The 18,705-nt window shown below is 41.9% G+C and overlaps 1 protein-coding gene and 1 pseudogene across 1 annotated transcript in view; one reads left to right on the top strand and one right to left on the bottom strand.

Moving 5' to 3' along the window:
* Nucleotides 1-4,281, bottom strand: part of Adarb2 (adenosine deaminase RNA specific B2 (inactive)) — a 277,649-nt gene extending 273,368 nt beyond the window's left edge. The window contains exon 1 of the mRNA XM_052156649.1: nt 4,215-4,281. Coding sequence (XP_052012609.1) covers nt 4,215-4,281 — 67 coding nt within the window. The remainder of the gene's footprint in view (nt 1-4,214) is intronic.
* Nucleotides 4,282-6,536: 2,255 nt separating this feature from the next.
* The window catches only part of LOC127664610 (sentrin-specific protease 2-like), a 39,135-nt pseudogene continuing 26,966 nt past the window's right edge, over nt 6,537-18,705 (top strand).

Genomic DNA, 18,705 nt, shown 5'->3' with positions numbered 1-18,705 from the left:
TACTAAGAGAAAGATGGGCTCATAATCCATGGAAATAGATTCTAGGAGATTGATGTGGGGATTTGCCAGCTTTCCTACTTCCAACCACTTAGAAGTTCCTCTCTCATTTTCCCAACAGCCCGAGCCTCCTTTAGCCCTTGACCCTTACTGGTATTTCAGGAAGCTCCTTCTAGATTCTTTGACATAAGCAAGACTGTCCTATGTTCATGTCACATAGCATACTCACAGTCTAGTCTCTCAATATATACTAGAGAATTAATCTCTATGAGAAACAGCTTCCAATCCAAATTAGGACACATGTACATTCATAATTGGTTTTCAAAGGTGTATTGCTTTAACTATTTATGACCCTAAGTCTTCCTTTGTTTTCTGGATAAGATAAATTGTATTTCCCCTGAGGTGACCTTTTTTTTTTCTTTATATTTCTTTCTACACATACTTTATATCAGGGGTAATTAGATGTACGACATGCACATGCACATATATGCACATGCATGTGTACACAAGCACATGCAATACATTCACAAACACACACGTGTACACATAAGCGCCGGTACAATGTACACACATGCATTCACACATGCACACATGTGTATATACACACATGCACGCACATACACATTCACATGTTCACAATTATCAGCATTGGTAGTGACCACTCTAACATCACAAGTAACTTATTGTTTCCTTTGTTCACGGTCCTTTGAGTTCTGATTTTTCATTCTTGCAGTTCAGGTCCCCTCCAGATACCAACAATCTGTCTTTATCAATCTATATTATTCAGGTTCCCTCCTTTACTGTGTTCATGCAGGGACCATTTGTTCTTAAAGTAAGAAATTCCTTAAAATGTCTTATACTCATTGAGCCTTCCTGGTTCCCCCTTTCTTCCCCAGACTCCCCAATGACCTTTATTGGTTCTTGTTGAACCTCCATGGTCCCCTACACTAGCACATCAAGGAGCTTCTCATGTGAAAGATTCTTAAAAAAAGAAATCAGAGCCCTATACAAAGAGAAATCCCACAGGAAAAGCCTAACAATGCCCACGTTATACTTTATGTAACTCTCAAGGGGGTCATGGCTTTAGTATTAGGAACTAAAGGTTTTATATTATGTGAAAGGAGGAGACTTCTTAGTGAGCTAGTCCTCAGCTTTGTGCAAAGTCATTCCCACAAGATTGAAATATAGTATCTCCAGGTCCAATTTAATCTCTATTAGGCACTCAATGGCTAAATTAAGAACTTTATGGATAACTAATTTAGATAAACCTTTAACTATTAACCTCCAATAATGTCATCATTTCATTGAGTAGAAAAGAAAACATCTGGGTGAGTTCAATTAGCCAGGGGTGAGATGTGGGGGTGGCTGCAAAGCCTGTGCATTCTAATTGTGTCTCATTGACCTTGCTGGGAGATTTCAACCATGTAGAGGTGCCCCGTTGTCATAGCACCCCAGAAGTGGATAGACTCTGCCTTTATCTGCAGAATTCTTGTGGGACTCTCCATGTTGTTTGATATGCAGGCGAAGGGGGTCCCTCTCAGTTGTTGAGACAGAGAAATTTTGTCTGCATGGTCTGTATTCTGAGTCAGAGACTCATTTATTTTCCTGCTCTTTAGGATTTAGAATAAACTTTTTTTTGGCTATTATTGCTCTTTATGCAAAAGGCTTCCAAACATCCATCATTTTTTTAAAAAAGGTAATCGTTTGGGGGTTTGCTTCAGTGGCTTTGCTCTCCTCAGAAGATATGGCTGCCTGCTTGTGTTCTAGGAGGCTGAACAGTGCAGGAGTACCTGTGGGACAGGAAAGCATCTGTCCTCTACCTCACTGATCCTGCATTTGGGAGTTCAGCATCCGTGGCTTCACTTTGACCCCCCCACCCCAGGGTCCATCTATTTAACTTATAACACCCTATTCCAACACCTACCTTTTGATGGTTCCTATCCTTGAGTATTTCTGGTTCTTACCATGTAGGTATGATCAAAAGGCTGAAGTAATAAGGATAGGCTATTTTATCTTATTTTCCCTAGAAGAAAATTCCAAGATGGGAATCAGAATATAGAAAGCTCTATTCTGAGGAGGGTGATAGACATGGGCAGGAGTAGAGAATGGTATGGAAAAAGAGACAAAAATCCATCCAGGAGCATGGTTTTGGGGGCTTTGAGAAACTGTATGCAGTTTGACTAGGAATTTGAGTGGTTATCTACCTCTCATTCATTAGTTGAAGACAATTGCCAGAGGTGAGATATATCAACCTCTGATACCTTTAGCTTATTGCTCAATCATGTTCAAATTTCAACCATTAAATGCATTTGCAGATGGAGGCTCCTAGGTGCAGGGTATGGTAAGTGCTAAGGAAGTTGATTGTGTCTGCTACCTGCTGTCCTAAGACTGCTTACAGGAACTCATGGAATATATTTATGCAGGGATGGAGAGATGGCATGTCAGGTAGAGAGCATCTGCATCAGGCAGCTTATAACTGATTATTACTCTAGATCCAGGGAACCCAACACCCTCTGGTCCCTACAGGCACTTACACACATGTAGGATGAATAAATTAACATAGACACACATGCACACACATAAGCATATATGCATATAAATAAAAGCTAGGTTCTCAGTGTGGCAATACTAAGAAGTGGTAGGACCTTGAGGAAGAGGAGCCTGTGGGAGGTCATTGGCTCTTTCTTTTATAATTAATAATTTATTTCAAGTGCATGTTTGTGCACTATGTGTATGGCTGGTGTCCCCAGAGGGCAGAAGAGGGTATCAGATCCCCTGAGACTGGAGTTACAAACAGGTGTGAGCTATCATGTGAGTTCTGGGAATTGAACCTCTGGTCCTCTGGAAGAGCAGCTAGTGCTCCTAATCTATCTCTCTAGTTGTAGGTCATTGGACATTTTGGGGCACAATGTTGAGTAGGATTACTGTTGGTTTTGTTTGTTTGTTTGTTTGTTTGTTTTTTACAGTCCTGAGCTATTTCTAGCTTCCTGCTCATGTTAAGTCCTCCCCTTCACACATCCTCTCACACTTTGTCTTAGGGTTTTACTGCTGTCAACAGACACTGACCAAGGAAACTCTTATAAGGACAACATTTAACTGGGGCTGGCTTACAGGTTCAGAGGTTCAGTCCATTATCATCAAGGTAGGAGCATGGCGGCATCCAGGCAGACATGTGCAGGAGGAGCTGAGAGTGCTACATCTTCATCTGAAGGCTGTTAGCAGAATACTGGCTTCCAGGCAGCTAGGATGAGGGTCTTAAAGCTCATGCTCACAGTGACACACCTACTCCAACAAGGCCACACCTCCTAATTGTGCCACTCCCTGGGCCAAGCATATTGACAAACCATCACACACTTGTATTGCCATATGCCAAAAGGTGCTCTCCAGAATCAAGTTAATGTCACTCTTGGTTCAAGGTCACACTCTTGAACCTTGAGAACTATGAGATAATTAATATATTTTCATTAAAAAGTACTCAGCTTAAGGTAATTCATTTTAATAACAGAAAATGGACTTGTTAGTCCATTCATAGGACCATACAAGGTTCCAAGTCTGACCCAACTTGGATCAGACTTCTAGATCAACACAAAGACTGAGGTCATGGACAGCATATACAACTACTGGGGAGGGCTAAGTCTATAGATGGAACACACTTGAAAGCAGGCCTATGTAAAGGGCACATATATGTGGAGGGACACGGAAGGATGCAGAGATGTCAAACTTCCTGGAGAAGACGTGTTATAAGAAAAGGAGCTGCAGTGATGGTGGACAAAGACTGAACAGGATTTACAGTTATTTGAAGAGGACACACTGCTCAATCAGGAGTCATTGTCTTCCATACATCAGAAAGATGGGAATTTTGGGGACTTTTGTTTTTTTGCTCATGGATATAGAGAAATCTTACTCAGATTTTTCTAAGTATGAGATAATTACTTATACTCATACTTTTGAATTTTGTTTTTAGACCCATCACAGATGACATAGACTCTCAGCTATTTAATAAAAGTCACAACTATGAAAAACAGCACAAAATATAGACTTTGAATTGTGAAAAATGGGAGAACTAAGATCAAGGCCCAAGATGCTTAACAGCATCTCCTGGGTAGAGTGTGCCTGGCCTGACGGCAGACCAACCTTTATCAAAGTCAAAGTCTCTGCCACTGTCAAATAGCAAATTTTGGCTTAATTTATGCAGGCTGAAAAGTCAACACTCTTACCTGTCAGCACCATGGCCTGCGGAATGGCTGGTCTGACAGGATATGCCCATTGGTGCAATAGCGTCATGAATCTTATGGTGGTAATCAATAGCTTTCTGATTGGATTTAAGATTGCTCTACAGCAGAGAACACATTCCTGGTATTATAAACCTGTGGCTGGGGAGTTTTAATGCCCTAGGGGAGAACACAATATTGTTATTCTGCTCAATGGACATAGAATCAAACTGCTTTCTATGTATTTAGCCTCATACCCATAGATAAGTGTAGTGACCACTCCTCATTAGAAAACCTCAAGCAGTAAATAGTGATTTACACAGAGACATGGAGTGCTGAGAATATAAGATTGTGGGGTGCTAAGCCCCAATGGACACGCTGATCTTACTCTCTTTATACAAGGCTCAGGAAGATCATGAAAGAGGGGGTCAGGAAAATGTAAGAGTCGGAGGGTGGGGAGGACTGGGAGAGAGAAACAATGCCTTTTGGATGTGACAGGGCCCTGGTACACATAAACTCACAGCTGCCCTGGCTCTTGATCTCTTGATACTCAAGATCAATACTCATATGTGAAAGAACGGAGTCTGACTTTTACCAAATGCTCTCTCTCTCTCTCTCTCTCTCTCTCTAGGAACACATGATAAATATTTTATGGCATTGAATTTGACAGTGATTTCTTAGATAGGATGCCAAAAGTACAAAAAAAAAAAAAAGAAAAAAATTAAGCCTTATCAAAATGAAAGGAGAATCATCATGGAAGAGATTTGTAAAACATGTATTTGCAGAGGAATCAATATCAACACCAGGTAAGGAATTCCTAGAGATGACCACAAAAGAAACAGTAACTAAACCCAAAGAACAGGGGCTGGAGAGATGTTTCAGCAGTCAGAGCATGTACTGTGCTTTCAAGTGGCTCTGAATTTGGTTTCCAGCACCCATGTCAGCTGGCTTCCAACCACCCATGTCAGCTGGCTTCCAACCACCCATATCAGCTGGCTTCCAACCACCCATGTCAGCTGGCTTCCAACCACCCATATCAGCTGGCTTCCAACCACCCATGTCAGCTGGCTTCCAACCATCCATATCAGCTGGCTTCCAACCACCCATATCAGCTGGCTTCCAACCACCCATATCAGCTGGCTTCCAACCATCCATATCAGCTGGCTTACAACCACCCATATCAGCTGGCTTCCAACCACCCATGTCAGCTGGCTTCCAACCACCCATATCAGCTGGCTTCCAACCACCCATATCAGCTGGCTTCCAACCATCCATATCAGCTGGCTTCCAACCACCCATATCAGCTGGCTTACAACCATCCATATCAGCTGGCTTCCAACCACCCATATCAGCTGGCTTCCAACCATCCATATCAGCTGGCTTCCAACCATCCATATCAGCTGGCTTCCAACCATCCATATCAGCTGGCTTCCAACCACCCATATCAGCTGGCTTCCAACCATCCATGTCAGCTGGCTTCCAACCACCCATATCAGCTGGCTTCCAACCATCCATATCAGCTGGCTTCCAACCATCCATATCAGCTGGCTTCCAACCATCCATATCAGCTGGCTTCCAACCACCCATATCAGCTGGCTTCCAACCATCCATATCAGCTGGCTTACAACCACCCATATCAGCTGGCTTCCAACCACCCATGTCAGCTGGCTTCCAACCACCCATATCAGCTGGCTTCCAACCACCCATATCAGCTGGCTTCCAACCATCCATATCAGCTGGCTTCCAACCATCCATGTCAGCTGGCTTCCAACCACCCATATCAGCTGGCTTCCAACCATCCATGTCAGCTGGCTTACAACCACCCATATCAGCTGGCTTACAACCACCCATATCAGCTGGCTTCCAACCACCCATGTCAGCTGGCTTCCAACCATCCGTACGCCAGCTCTAGGGTATCTGGTGCTCTCTTACTGTCTCTGCAGAACACCTTTACATATGTGTGTGTATATGTATACGTTTACACATATGTAAATATATACATATATACTACATACACACATATAATTTATATATATATATATATAATATTTACATTTATATATATATAAAATAAATGGCCAAAAGCAGGAGAAGAAAAGAGATAAACTCCAAGAGCAGTTCCGTCTTGTCATCTAAGAACAGCACTGGGTCAGACCATGTCACCTGACTGGTGGGATAAACTTCCAGAGAAAGCTGTAAATAAGTTGACCATATGGAATGTGTTTGCTCACAAAACAGAGGACTGGAATTAGACCCTTCAGGACTCCCTACCCATGAAAAGACTTCATCCATTGTCCCTAAACAGTAAGGCTTTCACAGGTACAGCGCATGCAGCAGCAGCTCCAGGTCCTGCATGCACATCTATGCAGCCAGCAGATGGTGGTTATAAGGGCTGCAGGTGAGAAGAAAGCAAGTTATTAAAAAAAAAAAAAAAAGCAGATGGTTCCCTATTCTTTCACCAGATGCAAACCAAGCACCACCTGGAAGAAATTTAATCATTTTATATATATTTAAAAATAGTTTCTGTACTGAATTTAAAATGTTAATTTATAATGATTATGACGAAGACAATAATTAGGAAAGATAGTTTTATTAACTTGGGGTGCTAGGTAATTTAGATGATGATAATGTTGAATTAGTGGTGTAGCTATTGATTAAGTAGATAGACCTAAGTAATAAAAAGTTAAAAAAAAATAAATAAATAAAAATGAAAACAGAAGCCAGAGTTAAATCATAATGTATAACTGAAAACAGACATGTGGAAAGTTAAACTTCAAACAGTGCCTCATCTAAACTTGGGATAGTACCATTTCACCTGCTCCAAAAGTTTTATGTGATGTATACAACATTTAATTGTATCAGAAAAGCTTTCTTATGGGGATTTTTAGTTCTTTAAAATTTTATAGTAATACTACAGCTTATTCCAAGTTAGTTCATCTATTTGTATGTCCACTTTTCAGATTTTTTTAGTAGATACAATTTACTAAATAATCCAATTGTAGACTTTTTATGCTAGAGAAAGGCATTTTTTGTGTGTGAACGTAAATAATTACCTCCTTCTGGCCTAGCCCTCTCTCATCATAAAACAAATATATCTTATATGAATATAAACAAAATGATATCATAAACAAATAATTCATCTTACTTCACCTACTAAACAAGTCAATAGCAAACGAGTGGTTTAAAGGTCTTAAATGATATTCAAGAGTATCTTGCATGAGATTCAAAGCATCTCTATGCTTTGGTTGTAATTATTGGCCTACTCTCTAGGCAAATCATAAGAGATGAAATAAAGAGATTTTTTCCATGTATAACTAAGTATTATTTCAAATCAATGAGACTTGCCTAATTAGTCTTATCTAATTTTACCACCAATCCTGGCTAGCACGAAACCTTAGAGAAGCTTTTAGATCTTATCTACCAATAAGAACAGGAACCAGCGTAATTTCTTGTCATGGTGTTAAAGGATACTGGGATGACATTAACTTCACTTCTTCCTCCAGGAACTATCTGTACCTGCAAGGTAAGCCTGTGAACCAGCTAAATAGCTTACTTATCAACAATAGAACCTTGCTGTGAGGACTCACTTCCAGACACAGCTTTGCCTAGGAATCTATACATCATGAACTCTTCATCATGTGTACTTACCATGCAGTTCTCTGCTTTAAAGATTTGCCGTAATGTCTGCTACCCCAGGCTTCTAACCTTACAAATAGCCCTAGAATGCTTATTTGAGACATGCGAAGGCTCTACCAGGAGGACATTGCCTTTTCCCTGCTCTGAGAAGTCTGGTAACCTTGACTCTTCATCAGCAGACCATTTGATTATCTTCTTGAGGGAGTTGACAGATGCCACTGCCAATCATGGAAATGAATTTGGAATCTAGAGGGGTTGGCAAGAAGGTCACCAGAGTTCCTCTCTTGCTTTCTCCCATCTCTAAACATGTGTTTATTTAACCTTTTACTTGGGATGAAATGAGATATTGAAATCTTTGGACTGCCTGGGAGAAGATCAATTCTTTTTATTGGGAAGAGATTATGTCTTATGATCTCCTGGGACAGATCTTCATACTAAACAAGACATTTGGCATGGTGAATAAAGTCAATGAAAACTACTACAGAACATATTTGGAAAATCGTTTTCTGGGCAACTAAATAAAAAGTATTAAAGAGCACGAAGACTTATGAAATTGTGGAGTGGGCAATATAGCAGGGTCAGTGTGCCCTCATAAAGCCAATTCTGGAAGGATTAGGGATTAGCTGACAGAGCAATCCTAACCTCCAGCTGACACCTCATGCTGCCCTCTTTTCTGGTTCTTCCCTGTATAGCTCCTTCCATCTGTGGAGTGAGAGACACCTCATCAACCCACACACATACAAAGCATCTCACAGACTCATGGGTATCTCTCCCCTCTTGCCTCCAATGCATTTGTACTGATGTTTCATCTAGACTGTGTAGGAATGAATTCCCTGCGACTCCTCATATGCAAAACAGGTATAAAATTTAAAATGTAAATGAAGTCCCATTAGAAATTAAACCTTCAGTGTCCCAGACAAATTCATCTCTTGTGCGACTTAGTGCTCAGTTACTTTTTATGAACCTGGCTTCTTGGCTTTATGTTGCTTGGAGCACCAAGGATTAGAGAGGGGAGCCATAAAGTCAGCCTCGCACTCCAGCCCTGACAGCGGCTCCTCTTTGCTACAGTGAGATGGAGGCCATCTCTAATGGGCGGACCGTCTCCCATTTCCATCTTGATGACTCTTTACTATTTCTATTATGAAGCCTTCCAATCCTGGGACACTGCCTCCATCACTGGCCTTTCTGGTTTCTTACTTTGCTGCCTGTGGGATGAATTGTGTGTCCTTCCAAAATGCAGGTGTTAAATTCCTAACCACAAGAAACTCAGAATGTGACTGTGTCTGGAAGTAGTTTCTGCGTAAGGGAGGGTTAAATTAATATTCAGTCATCTGTGTGTTTCCTAATCAAATCTGACAGGCCATTTCAGAAGAAAAGGACATTTGTGGGGACAGACAGACAGAATAGACAGAAAGACAGAAAGTGATGTGAGGCCACAGAGAAAGCAATGTTATCATCCAGCCGAGGAGAGGAGCCTCAGGAGTGCTCAGCTCTGTTCTGGACGAGGATTACAGAATTCTAGTCTCCAGAAATGTGTGACACACCCTACACACCCGCCTGCCATTTAAGATGCTAATCTGGTGTTTTCTCACAGCAGCTTTACTTGACTAATATAGTCCAAGAACATCTTTGGGAATGGATTCTATTCTTAGTTTTGGTCAGTTTCTCTGCTCAGTGTGTGTGTGTGTGTGTGTGTGTGTGTGGTGCGTATGCAGAAGTCAGAAGACAATTTCAAGTATCCTCTGGTAGCTGTTCCCCCCCAGTGTTTTGAGACAGAGTCTCTCATTGCCTTGAGCTCACCAATTAGACCAGGCTGGCTGGGCTGCCTGGTTATCAAGTCCCAGAGACCAACCTGTTCCTGCCTCATTAGCACTGGCAAGTGAATGCCACTGTGTTTGGCTTTTACATTGGTCCTGTGGAACAAACTCAGATCCTTGTGCTTGTGTGGCAAGCATTTGACTGGCTGAGGCAACTCCCAGCCCTTGGCCAGTCTCTGTCTCTCTCTGTCTCTTCCTCTCTTTGTCTCTCTCTCTGTCTCTCTGTCTCTTCCTCTCTCTTTCTCTCTCTGTCCCTCTCTGTCTCTTCCTCTCTGTCTCTTCCTCTCTGTCTCTGTCTCTCTCTCTCTCTGTCTCTCTCGCTCTGTCTCTCTCTCTCTGTGTCTCTCTCTCTTTCTCTCTCTCTCTTTCTCTCTCTCTTTCTCTCTCCTTCTCTAACATATGTATGTATGACATTATGCCTAGCAGCACCACATTTATTGTGACCCTGTCAGTAGCAGGCATGCCTTTTTCATTCATTCTGTTTACCTCTGGAGTTTCCAAGGCCTTGCAAAGTCAGTTTTCCATCGATGCATTTTTCAAGAGACATATTCATGGTATGCTGCCCAAGCAAGAACTCAGTGCTTAGGCTTCCCAGCAGCAGTTCACATCAGGTCATACTGGATATGTAAATCAGTCTCCCATCAGTTGACATCCCAACTTGCCTAGCCATCATCTCTGTGCTTACTGCTGCAGTTGATGTGTGGATCCAGAATTCCTCATTTGTTGTCTCGCCCCTCACTCTGTTAGCTACTAACCTATTGATTCTTAAATATCTAGGACTGCACCCACCTAAAAGGTGGATACAACGGGGAAATGCCATGTAGCAGTGCCCATAATTGTCTCCTAACGTGCATTTAATATTCTGTATTTGATTTGTGTAAAGTAGGATAAACCAAACATCCAATGGACCAAATATTGAGGAAAAAGCAATTCTGTGTACAATATGCTGACAGGTTTTTATGGTCATATTTAAATGCTAATTTAGACAGTATATATTCTTTTGTTTTTGCTCATCTTGACTAAGATGAGAGAAGTGGGTAGTTTGACTCAATTGAATTAAGTTCTTTAAAAATCTGTGCCTGCTGCACATCTTGGATGAGAGTGTGAGGAAATCATTTCAGCCACAATTTTACAATCCAGACCTTGACAAAGAACTTCCTACCCCAGTGACATCATGAAAAATGCCTAAAATCCAATTTATTTCTGTGTCATCATTGCTCCTGGTCGCGTTAGCTCCTGTAGGTCATTTTCCATTTCGGATAACCTGTCCTATTGTCTTTACAAGTACACGTGTACTTGTCAAGCCTGCTGTCCTAATGTTTGGCTCAGAAAATATGGTCATCGTAATTATAGTTCTTCCCAGGGTCGAAGAAATGAGAGTCCAACTCATGATCCTTTTATCATCGAGGTGGATGATTTATTTCTTACCAAATGAAAATGGAGAAATTTCAAGGGCGATTTATCTAATTTTTCCTTCACATAGTTTTTTTTTTTTAAAGAAACTTGCCCTGATCAGAAAAAAAGCTTATTTCCAAGAAATAATCTCTAAAGATACTGATTTCTCGCGCCTTCCCTGGCCCTTGCTAGACTTAAATAAATGCTCCAGTGAAGCAGCAAGCTGAGTTTCTGCCCCTCCCCTGTTATCCTAGACAGCACCAGAGATCATTGCTACATTGTTTCAATGATTATTTTGCTCTCAGGTTTCTGTTTTCCAAACCTAAATGAGTAGTGTATTCTTCCCTCGTCTCTGTTTGACCTTTTGCATCATAACTACTGTCCTCTTTAACTATGCCTCTGTGGGAGCTCATCCTAGCCCTCCACTAGGTACCTGAGATCTATCTTCACCCATGGCCTTCTGTGTCTGCTTTAGGGTTTTGTTTGCTCTTCAGCTAAAGTTCTTATTTCATGTGTCAATATTTTCCATTAGTTCCCATGAAACCCTTTGGTGGTTAGAGAGAAAAGTAATTGTGACAATATGTAGTTATTGTTTGAATATAAAAATGGCTCCCATAGACTCACATGTGTTTGAACACTTGCCCCCATGTGGTGGCACTGGTTTTGGAGATTATGAACCCTCTGGACATGATGCCTCAGAGACAGAGCCTTAGAATTCTAGGCCAGCTCAGAGTGTTCGCTATCATCTGGTCAGGTCAGACGTAACACATCATACCTCAAGGCCCCTGCAGATCTAGTTATTTTAGATGTTACCATTTATCTCTACCATGAAGGATTATGACATAAAACATGAGCCCAATAAGTGTTTGCTTACTTTTGTTGTTGCTGTCAGGTGGCCTGTCATAGCGAGGAGAAAAAGGGATACTTTGTGACTGGGTCTGGAATGAGGGTGCTAGGCTATTCTTACCCGCTGCGGACCCTGGGATCTTAACAAAAAGAGTCACCCCAGGGTGAATATGATAGTCTATGGGATGCAATGAGGTCTGTGGGTCTGAGAATTACCTGATGCATCTGTGAGTTTACACGCAGTTACAAATTAAGTACCATTTTTTAATGAGGATAAAAGCCTAGCAGGCTCCTGATGGTTTCTGGGCACTTCTATATTGCACCGTTTGAAGACATACTGGACTGGATATCCTTGTCCTCGCAGAATCTACCACTGCTAGTTCCAGAGAATATGTTGAGGCCAGATGGGTAGGTTGCAGGTAGGGCAAGGAGGTGGTAAGCTGTGTGAAGATAGAGAAGGGTGTGATTGGGAGTTAGTAGAGTCTTGGTAGTTCATGAGTCATGATCTCCACATGTGGTTGCTAAGGGGAGAGGAGTCATCAATAGGAGAACCATGGAGATAACACCAAGCTTCTAACCTCTGTGGATATAATACCAGGATCATAGTTGGTTTTCTATCTGACTGTCCATGGCGTTTGCTGGTTATCTTTATTCTAGCGCTCCTCACATATACAGACTCCCCCTCCTGTGTGCACCCACCTTGCTGAAGGGTAGAACCTTTCAGAACCCATCTCTGTAGATCTCTCAAGTCGGTAACTGGCTCATAGATGATATTCAGAAATATTTAATAGTCCCAGGAACGTAGCTCTGTGTTTTAGTGCTTGTCTAATATGTATGTAAGAGGCCCTGGGTTCAGTTCTCAAAACCACATAAAGAAACCAATTAAAAATAAGGAAAAAAACATAACCCTGAAGAATTGTTCAGTGTGTGTCTTAGCAAAGAGACCAGTTTTATATTGTCACAATATGTGGCATAGATGGAAGTCTCAGCAGGTTTAATGTCACCTGTTCTGATGCTAACACGGAAATGACAACTGCATGCTCATAGTATGCGAACTGCCTCTTTGTGACTTTCTGGCAAGGTCTTTCCCAAGGTTGCCTGTTGTCTTGTGTAAAAGGAGCTGTGATCATGCTGTCTGCATAGGTTAGTGATCTGAGCTTTCCGTGCAATGTCTGGTTTCATTCGAGGCTCTCAGCGGAGTGGGTACAAATGCTTTTCTTACAGCCATTTTACAGTGAACAGGCATAGCACCGCTGAGCTGAGAGCAGAGGGCTAATGTGGGGTCCAGTCGACTCTCCTCCCTCCTAGAACCAGATTTCCTGTTTACATAGCATCTACTAACATTCTTTTAATGGTCAATTACAAATCTTTTCCCCCCACTGGTTATGTTTAAGGAGAGAATTTCCCATCTACCTCAGGTTTCTTAAAGCCTCCTGGGGAATGTGAAGAAGAAAATGACATTCAAACATTCTATTCCAATTTAAAGTCATCTTTCCTCAGAGGTGAACTTTGGGGCCTTTCTGGCAGGCAGCCAATGTGAACAGCCGTGCCTAACACACAGGTCTCCACAGGGAGGGCTGTTAGCTAGAGGGAGAAGAGGCTGCCCTCAGTCTTCACTGGCCTCCTGTGAGCAGTGAGTCAGGTCTTGAACCCAGTGAGATGGCGCAGGACGAGAGAGCATCTGGTTCTTCTGGAGGTGTGCAACCCTTCTCCATTGTCAATAGTTCCTGTAGCCCAGCATGAGGAAGCCCAACGCTGAAGGTCATGGATTCAACTAGCTTTCCTTCACTTAGCCTTACACTCCTCATCTATGAAGTGTGAAATGACCAGTTTTCTTCAGAGATATAGGTCTGGGATGGATTGAGATAGACTACACAAAGCACTCTGTATAGTGCCTGGCAGAGAAGGCAAACTGTTCTTCAGTGTCTTGGGGGTTTCCTATGCTTGGGTGCCTGCCTATGTAAAGGAAATGGTCTTCAGGTATTCAACCCGGCCACAGTTGTGCCATGTGCAGGACTGAGTCCCACATGCTAAGTGCAGACCAGTGTCTCCTGGTTCAGTGCCATGAGTTATGTTCACTGGTAGGCCCTGTCCTGCGTGACTGGTGAAGACCGTTCTCTGCTCTGAGGATTTGTTTCATCTCAACCACAACAGTTTTGTCCACCACCTGGAGTATCAGTCATAGCCTTGAGATGATGACGGCTTCCTTTTCCGAATCCTCAGTTGACTTTGGGAAGTCACAAGATGCTCTTGTCCAGGGCTTGGGAACTCTAGCCTTCTTGTGGTTGGGGAAAGGGGACATGGTAGAGGGGAGGATTAAAGCAGCACTTCTTAGAACTTGGACTCACACTGACTTGCGGTAGCATGTGATTGGGCAGAGTAAGGGTGGATTTTGACAAGGGCCCAAATGCTTTCAGTTTATACTTTTGTAAAACAAAGTTTTATGGTATTAGGGATTGACTTTAAATTAACTAATTTATTTAGTTAAAAGGTAATTAGTTAATTAGGTAAAAGCTCCCCCACTGAGTTATATTTCAACCCTCTTTCTATTTTTTTGTCTAAGGCAGGGTGATGCTAAATTGACTAGGCTGGTCTGGAGCTTTTGCTGCCTGGGCAAGCATGGGACTTGTGGTCTTCCTTTTTCTGCCTAAATATCTGGGACTGTGGGTTTGTACTACCAGGATAATATCTAAGTTGTATTAAGAAACCACTTCAGGTACAGGGGTACAGCTAGAGTTTCATGGCTGCTACCACTCAAGTTCCATTGCTTGCCTTCCTACAATGACATCTGAAGGTCCCCATGCCTGCTTGTGAACCTTAGAGGAAGCTGAGGTTCAGAGGCCTTTGTGTCAGGATGCTGCTGATAGCCTCTGATGAAGAAAAACAGCATTTCAGATGAATCTTCTTCCCTCTGGGTCTCACATAGGTTAGGGAAATGCTTGGTAGCCTACAAGGATGCAGTAGTTTTGGGATTTTTATATTAATTTCATTCACATGTTTCTCTTATATGCACACCACTCTCTAAATCTGTCTAATTTCTTTGAAATCATCTTATACATTGATAACAATAACTTGGAGATCCTGGGGAGGGGGCAAGGAAGCAGCTATACTTTGGTGGTTAGGCTGAATTATCTAATTTTTCTATTCTTAGTGGAATATTCATTCTCTGAATAAGGAAGGAGTATTCAGATTGCTAAGAATTGATGATGATGATGATGATGATGATGATGATGATGGGGGCAGAAGCCAGGGTCTTGCACATGCTAGGCACACATTCTATTACTGAAGTACATTCATAGTTTAAATCCATAAAGATAAACACATCACAAACATGTTTTGAGAGACATAGTATGTATCTCAGCTTGGTATCAAACTGAGTAATCTTCTTGCATCATTTCTCAGAGTGCTGGCATAAGAGCTAAGTAGTATCATCTTGTTATTTTCCTGTGCTCTCTCCCAGGCTCTATCGAGACGATTAGAATTCCCACAGATGTCTTATGCCTTCCTGGTATGGTACCCAGGGAAACCCTACAATAAAAGCCTAATTTTTCTGTGGAAGACTAACACCTTGCAGGCACATTCATCCTTTGACATCATGACAGGTCAAAATGCAAACTTCAGAATTGCACAATTGGCCTACAAAAAATAAATACATTCCAGAAAAGTCTCTGATTTTTATTAGATTAGATTTGGAAGCTGCCTGGGTCTTTGTAAAACAAATTGAACCAAAGCAAAGACCGATGTAAGCACAGCTAGGAGTGTGGAATCTCAAAATAGTGGGAGAAAAATCATGGAATTCTGAAGACGTGTCTCATGTCATTTTGAAGGGTTTTTGAAGAATAGGTCTTGACTAGGTGATGCCTTTTTTTGGTTTGAAATCTATTTACTTCATTTTAGCACTCTTTCTACCTTTCCCTGCTATACTTTGATGGATTCTCTTAAACCTGGAGAGAGACTTTGTGGTTTATATCTATCATATAAAGTTACAGTACTTTCATTCCTCACAAAGCAGTTACTTAGTCTGTTTCTGTCTTTAACACTGTAAGTGCTTATCAATTTAGCTCTTAGCTACCAACTGAGAGATACCCAAGATCCAGCAAGAAAATGTGTGTAAAAGCCTTACTGTTTCTTCAAGCTTCTGTCAGGTCTCCAAAACAAACTATCTCTTTGACAAAACTCAAGGTGTCGGGAGGGAAGCCCAGTTGGGTTTTCAAGAACTAATTAAAGTACTGCACAGTTTCAGGAGAAATGCCTTCCCCTGCCTCTTTTCCCTGCTTCCTTGGAAGTGAGACCAAGGCTGGAAAGCAAATCATAGACTAGTTCCAACTGTGGTTTTGTTTGGGCTGTGTTGACATATTAAAGCCCCATTGCCTCCATTGCTGGCATTGGAGCAAGATGGAAGCTTACGGACAGGCCAAAAGTGACAAGCACAAAAGGCACTCTGCCACCTCTGTGTGAGCATTCAATTCGCTGTTGAAACCATGCCCAGCAAAACCAGCAAAACATTGGCTATTAACTGGTCAGCTTTATTCCCAGAGGAATAGAAGGCACACCACACACACACACACACACACACACACACACACACACACCTCAACACAACTAATGCAAAGCATTCCCTGTGTAACTCTGGCACTACATGCTCTTGGGAAAATAAAAATAAATGTTTACGCTGGCAGATTGTAAAATCTCCTACTACTTCCTTTATTCCGTCTTGTGCTTTTAAATAGAACACATTAAGCTCACCAGGGGAAGCTGGGTCTGACACAGCACTGTGTCCCTCTTCATGAAATGAAAGCAATCTGTCTGACGAGGACATTGAGGACCAGTAATTTACTACCTCAGCTGTAATTTTAAATGCTCCCCCACTGCAGGGATTGATGCTTTCTTCCTATAATTATAGTGGAATCAAAAGACTAGCACACTAATGCATTGAGCTACTATGCCAGCTCTTTTTAATGGTGGCTTCTCAGCCAATATGTTTTTAATATGTCATCCATGCAAGGTTGTCTGGATCAATCCTGTCCCTTTTCTACCTGCTTACTTAAAGAAAAAAAACCTAAAAATAATATTATTACTTAAAAATTGTATGTGAAAAAAGAAAAATAGCCATTAGTTTAAAATTAAGTCAATCCCAGTCTCCTGGTTAGTCTGCCAGAGAATATCTTTTTGAGGCTGAGATCCAGGGAGGAACATTTAGGACTGTTTGAGATGACAGCAGCTTCAGAAAGGTCAGGTGCACACTGCAGGTGCATACTCAGCCTGGGCTCTGAAGACAGCATCCTTCTTTCTTTAGAAAACATGCCTCTGTGTTCCTGTTGTGGAATCAGTGAAGAATACATTCTTGAGTTTCTATGTAGTGGTGCATTGTCTCATTCCCTGTTTGCTTGTCTCCACCCACAAGCCATGGCACAGTCCTATGTATGTCACTAGTGTATGGAGACCAGTGCCCAATATGGTGCATACGCCAATCAAATCTCCTTCACAACGGGGTAGGTAGCAACCAACTCCCAGCTGATGGAAAATTCAAGAGGGACCTTCAGGTCTGTTCATCAGGTGGTTTGGGATAGTTTAGATCTGGAGACTTGTTGCCAACTTTCCCAGATCATCTTGCTATAGGATAAAAGATCTTAGGCTATGGAGAAGGCTTAGTTGGTAAAATGATTACCTTGAAAGCATGAGTACCTGAGCTTGATCTCTAGAATACATGTAGAAAGCCAGGAATGGTGGCACATGATGGAAAATATGTGGAAAAGGGAAACAGTTGGCTCCCTGAAGCCTGCTGCCCATCCTGTCCATCTTAACTTACTTGTCGAAGTTCTAGGCCAGTGAAAGACCCTATTTCAAAAAATCGAAGTTGTTCTTGGATATACACATACACACACAGACACACAGACACACACACACACACACAGACAGACACACACATACACAGACACACACACTCACACACACACACACACACACACACACACAGTGGTGCTCATATGCATCTCCCCATCCCATCCCATCCCATCCCATCCCATCCCATCCCATCCCATCCCATCCCATCCCATCCCATCCCATCCCACGTCATCTGCACAAACATTTACCCTGGCAGACATGGCAGTCATGTGAATGTTAAAGCTGAACGATACGACAGTAAAACTCTATGCCCAAATCAGATCCCTTTGTACTTCCTGAATTATTGAACATGAAGTCTGGGAGAAGTCTGCCAAGATTTTGTTGCCATGCAGATGAGAACACTGTATCTTAGAAAGCTGAAGCCACTTGCCTACAGGGCACAACTGGGCCAGTCTCTGGATCACTGGTTCGTGTGCATTCTGCTATGGTGACACTCTCACCCCAACCTGGTCTGTCAGGACCACCCTATGGGGATGGGCAGTAGCCCCCGGGTGCATCCTTTTTGTATATTTCCTACATAAAATACAGATGGTGGACATCAAAAGAGTTTTTATTACAGAGGGCAACTCAGGGTTCTTAACTGCCAAGAACATGAGCCCTTCTTTGGCTGCCAAGTGTGAATTCTTTAAAGACAGCATTCAGTAGTCAAATCTTGACTTCTATCATCTTTTCTCTCTTTCCCATTTATAGTTAAAAATTATAATCTAAGAATGTATCTTTAGAAAGTGCTAACAATTTGAAAAGCATTAGTTACTCTAAATTTCACTTAAGTGCTCAGACAATAATTGTTCCATTTTTGATACCACTCTTTTACATTCTTATGTAAGTTAAATTTAGAGGCTGATTGAAGCATTCTAAATAATGAGAAAAATCTAGATTGATGGGAGAACACTAAATTA

The sequence above is a fragment of the Apodemus sylvaticus genome, chromosome 14 (assembly GCF_947179515.1).
Source record: "Apodemus sylvaticus chromosome 14, mApoSyl1.1, whole genome shotgun sequence".
Classification (NCBI taxonomy): domain Eukaryota; kingdom Metazoa; phylum Chordata; class Mammalia; order Rodentia; family Muridae; genus Apodemus; species Apodemus sylvaticus.
This window is presented reverse-complemented; position numbering and strand designations above follow the sequence as displayed.